Consider the following 13,427-nt stretch of genomic DNA (forward strand, 5'->3'; position numbering starts at 1 on the left):
ACCTGACTCCTTTTGTACTCAAGGGCCTGACTGGTAAAGGGGGCTTCTTGAGTGAGAGCACATTTAGAGGGATGTGGTCCGAGCTGGGAGCTTCCCTGGTGGGGAGGTGGGATCACTCCAGGGGAAAAGTTGTTTTGAGTGTGGGTTAGGCAAGCATGGAAGGTGGTGAGACGCCAAAGAGCCAAGGAATGAGGACCGAGCAAGCAGGCTGCTCAGTGGGATATGTCGGCTCCCCAGGGAAGACCCACCCATCGGGCATCGACCTCGTGCACTTGGAGCGACTGAGCGCCCTAGGGTTTTGAAAGGTGGGCCATGATGTAGATAAGAACCAAGTCCTGTTCCCCTGGCCTTCCCCTCCAGTACTCCCAAGGGGCAGCCACTGGACTTCTCAAGTGAATTCTCTTGCTGCAAGGAGGGAGATTGAAGAAGAAGGGCTTTGTCCACAGTACTGACTCCCGTAGGTCTAAAGAGCACTTCTGATTTGTCCGAGGTTCCTTCTTTGTGCTTCCAGAGGCTGCCCATCTGGTGTTTTGTCCAGCACCTGTTCAAGTACGTTACCTGCCTCCATGTGGGCTTTTCCTCAGGGAGCCACACTTTGTTCCCAAGTCTTAGACCTCGAAGCATTTTGATCTTGGTTCTACACTTGACCCTTGAACAACATGCGGGTTAATCTGAGTATTACTTGGAGCCGCCGCTCCCTATCCGAGGTTCCTCTGCACCCATTGATTCATCCAACCACGAACCACGTAGGGCTGTGGTATTTACTCTTGAAAAACATCCATGTGTATGTGGACACTCACAGTTCAAAGCCACGTTGTTCAAGCGTCAACTCTACCTTGAAAATGTCTAATTTACCTGCCCAGCCACTTGAGCTTGGAAAACGTCAAGAGTTACTGGGTTTGGGGAAAGAAGAAAGTGCTTTAGTGCTGTCCTCGTGCTTTTGTGCAGAGCGGGTGTCTCGTGGACACTGGGTCACCTGGTCCCAAATGCCTCCCAGGACAGCACTCCTTCCCCCAGGGTCCCTGGCAGGAATAAGGCTGCTTAATCAGCCCCAGCAATTTTCCTGGAGCACATTCTGCACCTCCTGGGAAGAAACCCTGACACTATCTTTTCAGTTCTTCAGTGATCACATATATATATATCACATAAATATATCTCAGTGATTTATTTTAATGCCAAATAATGCTTGAGAGGAAATATTAACTCTCCTTAACTAGAACTTGATGTCAGACTCCTTCATGGGCTCAGCCTATCCCTTCAAGGCCGGGGCTTCCCGAGCTCCCTCCTGGTCCCCTTCTCCCTTGGTAAGATGCGTCCACGCCCAGGGCCTCAGTGGCCAGCTCATCTCACCCCAGCCTCCGCTGCCCTCCTCCCTCTTGCATTCCTTGACTGCCGAACCATCTCCTGCCTCTGGCCTCAGCCCCCTCCCTTCATCTTCCACACACTCCCTTTGTAAACCGAAAGCTGACCATGCCACCTGTTGTATGAAAAAAAAAAAAGGTAATTTCATAGTCGAATATTCTGCACCAAACACTAGCGCACTTACATTTCTGCCTCATTTCCGGCCACGCGCTCCTAGCCATTCCTCCTCTGCACCCCATCCCCACTGTTACCATGTGGGACCTTTCCGTGGCACGTGCTTCTGTGTCTGGAAGCCCTTTTTCCACCTTGTTATCTTTTAAGGCCTGTCTGGAATGTGGGCTCCTCCGTCACAGTGTCCCCCCAGCCCAGCCAGGTTCAGCTCTCCCCCTCACATGTGCTTCTGTTAGATGCTCACTGTGCATTGTCAACATCAGTACCCGCCACGTCTCCCTCTCCATTAGCTGATGAGCAGCTGCTCAGGGCTGGGTTGTGTTTGTCTCACGCGACGCCTGCTACATGCTGGTTACTCCGTGGGAAGTGGTGGAAGGAAGAAAGGAACGGATGGACGAGCCTCTTGCCATCAGGCATTACCGGCTTTTCTATCACAGGAGATGTGGGCAGAGCAGAGTGGCCAAATGTGAATGTATTTTTCTTTAAGCCTCCACTTGACCTTTGGAAAGGCTTATGCTGGTTAGAAAGCTGTCAATTACAGTTTCTACCCAAAGTTGGCACTGTGGGTCATCCCTTGGGTCGAATGCTTCCCAGACAGTCCCTGGCAGAAATTGGTAAGTGATCTGGCTGCCTCAGTAAACCCCAAAAGGCCGGGCAGCGAAAAGATCCTGGACTTGGGCTGCTTCTCTTGTTTCCATTGCATAGACCTTGCCACGCACCATGTGCCAAGCCCATGCTCTATCCTGGCTGGGGGTCCAGCTCTCCTTCCAGGAGCCTATAGTCTAGCTGGAGATGATGTTAATGGACAATCAAGATAGAGTTCTTAGAAACAAGGGAGCTTCCTGGCCCTAAGCCCACGTTAGTCTGGGTTATGATTTTAAATTCCTGGAGTCAGAAGTGTTTCTGAGTAATAAATGTTATTACGTGTGGCTGACTTGCTTGATCCTTTCAGATGGGTGAGACTGGACAAAAAATAATAAGGGCCAACTGTGACCAGACTGGTAGGGACTGCTGATTCCACCTGAGGGGCCCTGGCCTCCGCATTCAGTTGTAGGAGACCCTCTTGTGACTGGCCAAGAGGAGAGAGCATGCAGGTGGGCGCCGTGCTAGAAGCCCTGACCTTCTGGTCACCCAGACACTGCGGCGGCTTTGATGGGAAAGGGGTGGGGCTGAGTCATACTCACTTTGACAGTGATTTTATTACCTAGGAGGCTACTAAACAGGGAAACAGGATGTGGGAAGAAGGGGGGGCGGGGCTGGCATTTTCTGCCTCCCCGGGACCCCTAGCAAGCCATCTGGCCAGAGCCTGTGATTCCAGCCGCCTGCAGCAACTCAAGCCTCCTGTCGCCTAGATGAGGGTGTCAGTCCAGGAACCCTTTAGAATTTGGGCACAACTCTGTGAGTGCAGTGGACCCTCCAGAGAGGGTGTTGATGAGATTACCAAAGAGTTCCAAGACCCCAAACATCAAGCCCCTGTTGTGTTGATTTAAAGTGACTTTATATCACAGTGGGCCAGGATGGGCCAGTTGGAGAATAGTTTGCCGGCTGATAGGAATGATCCAAAGGTGAATACTGATCATTCTGGAGAGACAGAGACACAGAGACATACAGAGAGAGAGGAGCTATTCAGGAATAAAGTCTCAAGTAGGTAAGAGGGGCATTCAGTGCACAAGTGGTGGGCTCGGCCTCCGGTAAAGGATGTACTGTAGCAAGAGGGGGGCAGGGCCCGTGGTGTGGGACAGGACAGGGGGGACAGTGGGTCTTCACTGCTCTCTGTGCCCTAGAGCCCCAGTTGTTACTGATGACCACGTGTTTCTAAGGCACCAGTTCCTCCCTAGAGGAGAGGGAAAGGCTCACCATGCTCTCTGCAGTTCAGTTCTGGGTTGCTGTTAAATCCATGAAGAAAAGGACAGGCTGTGCACCTCAGAGCGTGCTCTGTGGCCAGGCCGCCAGTCAGCCCACTGTGTGTTACCATCCGCAGTGATGCAAATAATTTAAGAGCAAACCCTGTGTTCTCACAACCCGGGTACAGCGGCGGCGCTCAGCGCACCATGTGATCCAGCTGACTTTCTGGTTTGGCGTTGTCCTCGGGGAGGGAAGCAGGATGTGGCTTTATGTCCCGGCGCAGGCTCTGGGTCTCGTCTCTGACCAGCACAGCTGGCTTCCTGAGGGGCACCAGTCCTATCCTCACCGTGGCCCGCCTCTCCTGTTTTGCCAGCCAAGAGTCCCGCATCTTGAGAAGAGAAGCTGTAAGGAACAAGACGTTGTCTTTGTTAAGGAGACGCTCCCATTAGACGTTTATCACAGATCATCAGAGCTGGTGCAGGCGAGCTTTTGTTTACTTGTTAGAGGGCTGACAGGAGGGTCTGGGAGGGTGGCAGTCAGTCCGTGAGGGTAAGTAACTATGAGAGAGGTGCTGGGATTGTGGGAGAGGAGGAGAGAGGAGATGGCAGGGGAGGGGGCGGGGCGGGGTCAGAAGTCATGGCAGTTGGTTGGGAAAATCTTACATTATTTAAGATGAAATTTTAAAAAAATCTCAAACCCTAAGTCAGCGTTACAGGTCCCCCATAAATGCACCTGGGGTGATTAACAGTGATTAGAACAAACATCCCTCCTCCGGTTGTTAGAACAGCCAGCGTGCCCACATTCTCCATAGCGTCATAAAAGTCTGGGGCTGTGCAGTGGCTTCCTCTGGGCCTGCACTTGATCACCAATTCATGGGACCTGACACTTCAAAGTACCTTCTGTTCCGGTGTTCTTGATCCAGCACTAAGTGTACCCCGTTGTAAGCACACTGGGCCCCTTTTTATATGCTTCAGACCTGAATTTTTATTTCCACAACACGTCCTGACTTGTTGAAAAGATGCAGTTGATTTGCAGACAGTCGTTGACCTTGCAACCAGAAGCCTCCGTGCACTGCTCTCCCCACCACCCCCTCCGATTGAGGGCTTCCTGGGGGGTATCAGGAGACAACAGGCAGTAATTTAGCACCTACTGTGCTGAGCCCAGAAGAGGATGCAAAATGTGTGCCATGTATGTACAGATTTGTAAGTCACAGTCGTAGGGATGTTGTACCTTCCACAAGATCCAAGGACCTGAAATAACAAGAATAGGACAGAGCTGCATGACCAGGAGGGTGCAAGTTGGTGGAAGGAGGAGGCTTGCCGCGTGCCAAGCGCTATCCGGGCTCGCGGCTCTGGGCTGGGTGGTGGGATTAGTGGAGGAGGGGGCAGAGCAGGCAGCACAGTCCTTATCCTCAGAGGGTTTTCCATGGGGTGGACCTGCGGGCAGAGGCCCCAGATTCAGTGATCAAGACCTGAGAGACATTCGGAGTCCCCAGGATGGGAGGTATATGTCAGGAGGATCTGAAAACGTGCCATCAGGGCATTGGCATTTGAGCTGAGTGTGAAGGAGGAAGTGGTCGTGGGCAGGTAGAGTTGGGGTGGGGAGGCCGGGATCGCAGAGGCCTCAGGAGGTGGGCAAGAACCCTGGTGTTGGTTTGAGGGATGGAAAGGAGTCCGCTGAGCCTGGAGGATGCAGAGGGAGGGGAGGGAAGCCAGAGCTGGAGAGGAAGAAGGAGCCTGTCAGGAGATAGGGGCTGCTCTGGGGGACAGTGGGAGCGCTGAGCGCCCCTTCCCCTGTGAGACCTTCTGTGCACTGATCCCGCAGCCCCACAAGCCACACCTCTGCCTTACACGGCGTGCATCGCTGGCCTGTCTCCCTGTAAGCCTTCATGTCCCTTTAGACCGAGAGCTCTGTGAGGACATCCTGCCGTGGGGCACACCCTTTGCAGTACTTGGACTGTCGAGGTGGGGCAGGGATACTGGTTTATTTCAAGGGCACAGCAGTGAGAATGTGTGAAACGCCGGTCATAGTGGTCTTGACGTGGAAGAAGAGAAGGAGGTGATTGGGGACCCCATGCGAGGAGTAGGAGGGCCTTCTCCTCCCTCAGCTAGTAAGGGGTTGAGGTTGTGACCTTGTGTGCCAGGGCAGGGTCGCCAAGTGCCTCGCTCTGTCCTGCAGGTATGTGTGTGTGGGGTGTGTGTGGGGGGTGTGTGTGTGTGTGTGTGTGTTGGCCCATGCACCCGTGGCCTCTCTCACACATGCAGGTGCCCCTGCCCCATGTCCCTCTGCACCGGTGGACGGTATGGTCACTTCCCTTTGGCCCTCCCACACCCCCTGGTTGCCGTGGTTGCTGCGGGGCCCGGGTGTGTCCCCACGTGGTCGGCGTGGCTTCTCCTTCCTACGTGCTCATAAACGTCTGCCCCCGCCCGCTCTGTCCAGGGGTACTTTAGTGATGCCTGGAACACGTTTGACTCCCTCATCGTAATCGGCAGCATTGTAGACGTGGCGCTCAGCGAAGCCGACGTGAGTATGTGCCCGCCCGGGGCCACCTCCCATCCTGTCTCTGTCTGCACACCCGCCCGGCCCTGCACTGCATCACCTGGACAAGTCACAGAGCCCAGTCGTACTTGATTGAAAACCAGGAGTTTTCTAATGAGAGCTGCAGAAAAGAGGCCTTTTAGCGTAGAGCTTGATCCCCAGGCCTTTAGACACACATCGCCTTTTGGAGGACTGACTGTTTTGCAGAGTTAAGCCGAGTCAGCGGTAGGCAGGGCAAGATAGGCGTCTCTAACTGTTTTTATCTGCTGTGTCAGAAGCAATACCCGAAGTGATGTACCTATAACATGTTTGTTTTAGGGTGATTTTTCAAGTAGCCAGGTGGCTTGATGCTAGAATGTTCCCCTTTTATAACACTGTCCTTTTCTTCTTTTTTTCCTGTTGTGCTTCCTCTCTTCTGTGGCTTCTGAATGCTTGCTCTAACAGCACTATTTCACTGATGCATGGAACACTTTTGATGCCTTAATTGTTGTTGGTAGCGTCGTTGATATTGCTATAACTGAAGTGAATGTAAGTAGCAAATTTTGTGTCCTATAACCTCGTTAAGTCTAACACGGAGGAGACCAGAAACCCTCCCCACGGACCTCTGTACACTTTAGAAATTCAAGCACACATTTGCTTCAAAAGACTAAGAACATTTTGTCATCTTTCCTCCCTCCCCCGCCCGGCCCCCCATCCCCTTCCCCTGAATGAGAGTGGGGAAGTAAATGTAGAATTGCCATTTTGGAAGGAAAACATTATCTTTAAAATTAAAATGTTAAGGGCTAGGAGTTAATTGTGTGGGTATGTGAACATTATCGCTCAGTAGCTGGGTGACCTTGGCAGGGCCCCTGGCTGCTTCGTGCCTCAGTTTTTTGAGCTGGAAAGCAGAGCTCATAACGTGTGCCCTGGTACCCACTGTGGGTCTGTGAAGGCACAGGAGGGAAACCCCACAGCCGTGCCCTGAGCACGTGGCCACCGCTGCGGGTGTCCTCACCTGTACCCTGTGTCTGCTGAGCCCTACTGGTGACACTGGGGAACATGCCTATCCTAGCTCCCCAAATAGTGACGCAGATTGAAGGCTACCCTGGGCCAGGGGAAGGAGGGCCTCGTGTGTATTAGGAGAGGGTGTCAGCGATCCTTTGTTGCACCCAGTTGAATCCTTTGTTGAGGAGCAGCGTGGTAGGTGGGGTGACCACCCTGCCCAACCTTTAGGAAGCATCCTGAGAACCTTCCTCAAAATTCAGAGGCTGCAGAGAGGGGAGCACCGCCTGCCACTGGCCCCTCTCAGATCTGACCCATGCCCAGACCGGGAGGGCCTGATGCGGGCAGAACTGGCCCTGCCCACCTGGTCCGTCCCCAGTTCATCAGCAGGCCTCCGTGGGTGCCCAGGTTGTGTGGAGCCCTTCGCAGGGACAGGTGGAGCATGGGGTGGGCTGCCGTGCTGTGCTGGCTTCCTGCTCCACGGTGCCAACCTGGCCCTCCTACCCACATGCCTGGCTGGGAAGGGGTTGCCACGCTCTGCCTGGCTGACACCTGCGGGCTCATATGGTCCATCCTGGTGCCCAGACAGCCTGTACCAAATAACAATGATGAGATCTCTGTATGCCACCACTTTGGGGGCCAGGCTGACTGTGGAGTGTAGAGTAGCAGGACAGTGGTAGCCTGGACCTGGGCCTCAGTTCCCTCGTGAACCACTGGGATGAATGATGTCTGCCCTCCCTGCTTCATAGGTGTGTTGCAATGATAAAATGATAGGCATATTTGTGAAAATACTTGCTTAAGCTCCCAAAGTGTTAGGGAGATACAATGGTATTTTAAGTATAGATTTTCCTTGTAATAATAAGCGAAATGAACTGTAAGACATTACCATGTCCATGAGGGTGTGAGTTAAGCCTCATGACACTCAAATTCATGCCAAGACCAGGTACTGAAATGGTATTTTACTAGACTTAGGTACATAGATCTGCCAACCTCCTTAAGCCCAGACTTATGTAAATTCCACGTTATGTGAAATATTCCACAAGTCAGGTATAAAATTACCATTCATAATGTGTGAATTATGCTTGGTTATAAAATAACCTGATGCGAATGGGAGAACATAGGGCCCTCCCTGGGCTGCCAGGGGCTCCCTCCTGAGTTTATGACCAGACATCTGCCTGCTTAATCATCTCACCACATAAAGCACTTACAGCCTCCATCAAAGTACACTTACGTGAACATTCTGGAACCAGACCCTCATGTAAGTCAGAGGTGGTCTATAATGGAAGTGAAAATATCGTGAGTGACAATTTGAGCAGGTCTCCCTGGAGCGCTCCGTGCTTCACGTGGTGTGCAGGTGGTGGGGTCCATGCTTAGTTTCTGGGCACCAGGATGTGGCCAGGGTTTGTTCACCAAGCGGACAGCCCAGCTCTCTAATGCCTGACCCCCCGCGCTGGTGCACCGCCGACAGTACGCGCAGCTTCCTGGCTGCCTCGCCGCGTGCTGGGGCTGAGCCCACTGTGCCTTCCCTCTGGTTCAGCCCTGCCCAGCAGTGTCTCAGACACGTCCGCCTTCACCTTCCATCAGTCAGGAAAGCCACAGGTCTATAAAAGCCCACATGAAATTTTTTAGTTAGCATTTGACTTTGGGGTTTCTGTGTAATACAGGCTTTCACTGGCATTCAGTCAGACTCAAATATCCTACCAGTCAACATCCTCGTACTGTTTTTCAGTACGTGACCTTTCCCCTGGTCAGATGGAGCCTGAGACCAAACCTTCCTGAGCCGGGAGCAACGCGAGTTCAAGGCCCTGGCCCAGTAGAAAACCACCTTAGGGGACCTCAGCATTTCTGTGCTGGCCTCAGTGAAGAGGGGATGCTCAAGGCCACCTTCTGATTTATTCAGTCCTTCATCACATCTTTATTGGGCATCTGCGACCCTCAGGCCACGGCACAAAGACAGGAGAGACTGGATGTCCTTAACCTCTGGTGACATAACTCTCTGAGTGTAGCCGGTGGTTCCTCTACACACCCCCATGCCGAGTTCCCCGGGAAGCGGCACACATCATTTCCCTTGGTGGCCCTGTCCCCCGCACTCCTGACTCAGCTGAGCATGAATACTCTTGGTCCATTGTTGGCTGTTTTTAGCTGCCATAAGTCATCATTTTTTGCAATGTTTAACTTGCTGTGCTGTCTCTCCCAACCTCTGTTGCTCTTTCTTTTCTGTTGCCTAATTGATTTTCATGTTGGTTTTGTTTTTAGAAAATTGTAGCGGCAAGTATATATAAACATATATACGGTGAAGTCGTTGTTAAAGCAAAAGCACTCGAAAGACTGTATACTTGTCTTTGGCTTCCCCACCTTTGGTTTTCGCTGAGTTTCACAGGAGTGCTGTGGGTCGTGGTCATCTAAATTGTTTGCTGTGCCCTATTTTGTTGTCTCCAGCCTGGGGCCTGAGCTGGGGCCATCTTGGTCAGTCACGCTTGGCTCTGTGACATGGCAGCATAGTCTTCAAGAATGAACGATGTGGCCTGGAAATGAGAAATCGAGCTTGCGTTTGTATTCTTTGCGAAAACATTTTGGATGGCCCTCTCTGTTGTCCTGCTTGCATGCTCACCCGGCCCTCTCCATCCTGCCGCCCCCTCCCATGACCCCTGCCCTGCCATGGTCATGGTTTGATAGCTCTCGTGGACTTGTCTTCATCACAGTTGGTCACAATGTCATCAAGCTGCTAAAATGTCAGATGAGGACTGACAGGCTCAGTTTTGCTCCTTCTTCAATGCCTGTTTGTTCCTTTAATGGAGAAATGATCCAGCATTATATTCTCCCTAACCTGGGAAATGGCTGTTGCTGACATTTAGTCTTTCCGATTATCATTATTGGCAGGGAGGCAAAACACTTGTTTAGAAGCAATGTCTGCATTGTTATTACTTAAGAGCATGTACAGAGTCAGTAGGGAGGTCACTCCCAGGGACCTAAGAATTGTCCCTGACTTGTGTACCCAGGGTGGACCAGGTGGCCCGCAGCTACACTCAGCCTCTTGTTCTAAATCCACGGTCAGGTTGTTCAGCCCTCCATGCTGTATGCTAACCCTTTTCTAGGGACCAGGTCTCTGGTTTCTGGAGACAAACTCAGCAATCCCAAATACAGAAGCCTTCCATCCCAGAGGTGTTACATACCAGGTCAGAAGTAGTCAGAGAGAGGCTCCCCAACAAGAACTCTCCAGGATGCCTCAGGGTAACTGGTTTGCTTCCTGTCTGAATTGGAAAACTGCATCCTTTCAGCTTTTCTAGGAAAAGATGGGAATTAATGCATAAATGCAGACTGATCCCTTTGCACTTGGGAAACTCAGGGCTCATTTGCCTTCTGTAGTTGCAGGGGGTTGGCCCAGAGCCTACGTTGCAAAAGCCTGCTTGGGAGCCCTGTGGGAAGGAGCTTTCCAGACTCTGGCACATAGTTTGGCTTCCTAAGGCTGAGGGTCCATTTCCCTGTAGGGTTTCCAGATGAAGACTGTGGCATCTCGGGAAGGAGTTAACGAGGTCATCTAGTCCAGGCCCTGGGATGACACTGGAATTCCATCTATTGAAACATCATTCATTCGGCCCCTAGTGCTGTTGTTGGAAAACTCCCTGGGGAGTGAGACCTTCCCTAGTCTCACAGCCTCTGGGGGGGTCCTGCGGTTGATCCCAGGAGTGGCAGCTGGCTCCTGGTCCATTTCCAGCCTTCACCAGCTCCCTGTGTATCTGAGCCTCCTCCACCCCTTGTAAGGAAGATGGGGATGGCAGCTGCTCTCTTTGCATCCATCTGAGTACTGAAACCTCATCAACTCCAGAAGAACCCATTGCTTAGCTGTAACAGCCTGCATGGGCTTTTCTGGTGGTCGCATTCTGTGTGGCCCCTCCAGACCTAAAGGGAATGAGCTGGTAGGGGTGACCAGCTGAAGACACGGCCCAGCTTTACCCTGGCCTTGGGCTGCTGCTCTCGGCTCTGGCTGTATGTTGGAACCACCTGGGAAAGCTTGGGGCCACCCCAGATCAGTTAAATAAGAAGCTTTGGGGTGAGAGCCAGGCATCAGAGTTGTTAAAGATCCCCAAGCTGTTCCAATTGGTAGCCCAGGGTGAGAGCTGGCCTGCCCTTTTCATCAGGCTGGCGTTTGTAGTTTAGGCAAAGCCATCCTCAGGGTCCCTCCATTTGTAAGATATTTTGGCAACTTGCACTTTCCCCCAGTGCTACCAGTGACACTCTCCCCTGCCCAGTCCTCCCTGCCCAGTGAGGCACGTGGGGGGGTGTCACAGGCTGCACTGGGGGTGCACGCAGCCTGGTGTGCCATTTGCTCTGTCCTTCCTTTCTTGCATGTTGTGCTGCCTTGTCCCTCCACAAATGCTGTCTTTTCCTCTTCTTTGTTTTTTTTGAGCAAAAGACTACCCATGGTTTCAAGTTCATAGGCCAAGATTTGTCATACTTCAAAGATAGCAGTTGAAAAAGAGATGTGCCCTTCAAAAGTCAGTTTGGCTGCTAACTTTCTCATGTCATAAGGGGAGTGTAAAAGTTCTGTCAGACTTGGCGTGGGCTAGGGAGGGGCCAGCAGAAGAGGCTTGGGCCAGGTCATGGCCAGAAAGAGTGTCTTCCCTGACCACCCGGCCTCCTTATTCTCTTGTAAGTCCAACACACAACTTATGGACTTTGCAGAAATATACTATAGAGTGTTCTGTCTTATGCACACTCTGGTCCCCTTGAGCATAGGCAAGTGCGCACACACACAGACGCCCCCTCACACTCCAGCTGTATGGGTGAGACTGGAGCCTCCTGCACACAGCCCTTAGGGAGTTGGTGTGGGCAAGCATGAGAACTTGGGAAAACGAATTCCTTCATTTGCTAAAGTCATGAGTTAAAAACCATAATCTGTCCTTTTAAGGAGATGTGATCCCTTTTGAGATGAGATGATAGAAGGAATGTAAAAAGAGTGACCAGGCTTTGACCAACCCCTTGCAGAGGTCACATTCCGAGCATCCCAGGCGAAGCAGGGACTCCTTTTTAACCCCATCAGAACCCGTTAGTCCTGGCTTAGTAATCTCGTTGAATTTCAGCTGTGATTTGATGTGCCCAAACTCCTTCTATTTTATGAATTTTATAGAGTTTTAGGTTTGATCTCAGGAGGCAGCCATTGACGAGAGAGAGACTCCAGGGCGGAGTGTTTCCTTTCCCTGTGTCTCCCGGGAGGAGAACCCATCAGATTAGGGTGTGCATCCGTGCGTGCACACACATCCCTTAGCTGTACAGGCCCACCGTGCAGAGAGGCTCCCTAGAGCCCTGGAGAGCACCCAGCAGTTCTGGGTCCCCAGTCAGAAGAGCCTCCTTCCTTTGTTGCCTTCTGGGTCGACCAGCTGCTTCAGCAGAGGTGACCCCACTGAAGGGGAAAAAAAAAAGGCCGTCATTTCCTGACTCTTGTTCAGCCTTTACTGTTTAATTTAAAGATGCCTCCTGATATTTGTGAGTTGGCTTACAACCTCTTTGCATTCTCATAAACACTTACTGAACCTCTAATAAGTGCCAGACACCATGCTGGGCACCGAGTGGAGTGAGGCAAGGTCCCTGCCCCCTGGGGGCTCACAGACTGAGTGGGGAGGCCGGTGACCACAGGGCGACAAGGGCTGGGATTCTGCACCCTGGGGCCCAAGTGACAGGAGCCCAGCCAGACCTCGGGTGAGACAGCACTGCGGAAGCTCAGGGAGTGCTGGTGCTGAGCTGCTTCTTCCCAAGAGTCACCCAGAGCTGAGCCTTCTTGGTGGGGCAGCGAAGGCTTCTGGAGGGAAACCAGCCCCTCTCCCGCTTGCCCTGACTCAGCCTGCCCAGCTCCTCGGCAGCCCCGCCAGTGAGGGCCCATCGGACGCCCGCCGCCCGGCTGCGCGGCCCCAGGAGTAGAGTGGGGCGGGGGAGGTCTGTGGACCGCAGGCGGCTGCCGCTCTGCCCTGTTTGGTAGTCATCCCGTTCCTCGGGGTTAGGAATGGCCCGCCTCGGAGCAGTTAGCTGCTCAGACCCACAACCCTAACTGAAAAAAGAGGACCAGTCTTCCCACGAGAAGCAGAATCCCACTCTGCATTTCTGTGCTTGGGGACAACTGAGGCCTTGCAGCGTTGTCTTTTACTGGATGTCTTGCAGTCTTGAAACATCATGTCCTGGGGTGTGAATTAGAAAGTGGTCGTGTCTGAGCCTGCATCAGTGGCTGCCCACCCACAAGTCCAGTTGCAAGCAGTTCCTGTGGCATTTCCTCAGGGAGGGAGCAGATGTGTTATCCTCAGACATGAACCACAGATTTTTTTTTTTTAAAAAGGGGGGGACACCCTCCTGAACCCTTGCTTCCTTCCCAGTTCATTAATACATTTTCAATCTTTGATTTCTTAAAGCCAACTGAAAGTGAAAATGTCCCTGTCCCAACTGCTACACCTGGGGTAAGATCAGTGACTAGTCTCCAGGGGCTGGGCCTTTTCCTTGACTCTATTTGGCCATGTCGAGTTCTCCGCTAGTTGTTCTGTATT

General features: G+C 52.3%; 1 protein-coding gene across 2 annotated transcripts in view; it reads left to right on the forward strand.

Moving 5' to 3' along the window:
* CACNA1D (calcium voltage-gated channel subunit alpha1 D) overlaps positions 1–13,427 on the forward strand; it is a 320,181-nt gene that overhangs the window by 265,838 nt on the left and 40,916 nt on the right. For both annotated transcript variants that reach the window (XM_059939925.1, XM_059939926.1), the window contains one exon: positions 5,818–5,901. In XM_059939925.1, the coding sequence (XP_059795908.1) occupies positions 5,818–5,901 (84 nt within the window). The remainder of the gene's footprint in view (positions 1–5,817; positions 5,902–13,427) is intronic.

Source organism: Balaenoptera ricei, chromosome 11, assembly GCF_028023285.1.
Source record: "Balaenoptera ricei isolate mBalRic1 chromosome 11, mBalRic1.hap2, whole genome shotgun sequence".
In the NCBI taxonomy this organism is placed as follows: Eukaryota; Metazoa; Chordata; class Mammalia; order Artiodactyla; family Balaenopteridae; genus Balaenoptera; species Balaenoptera ricei.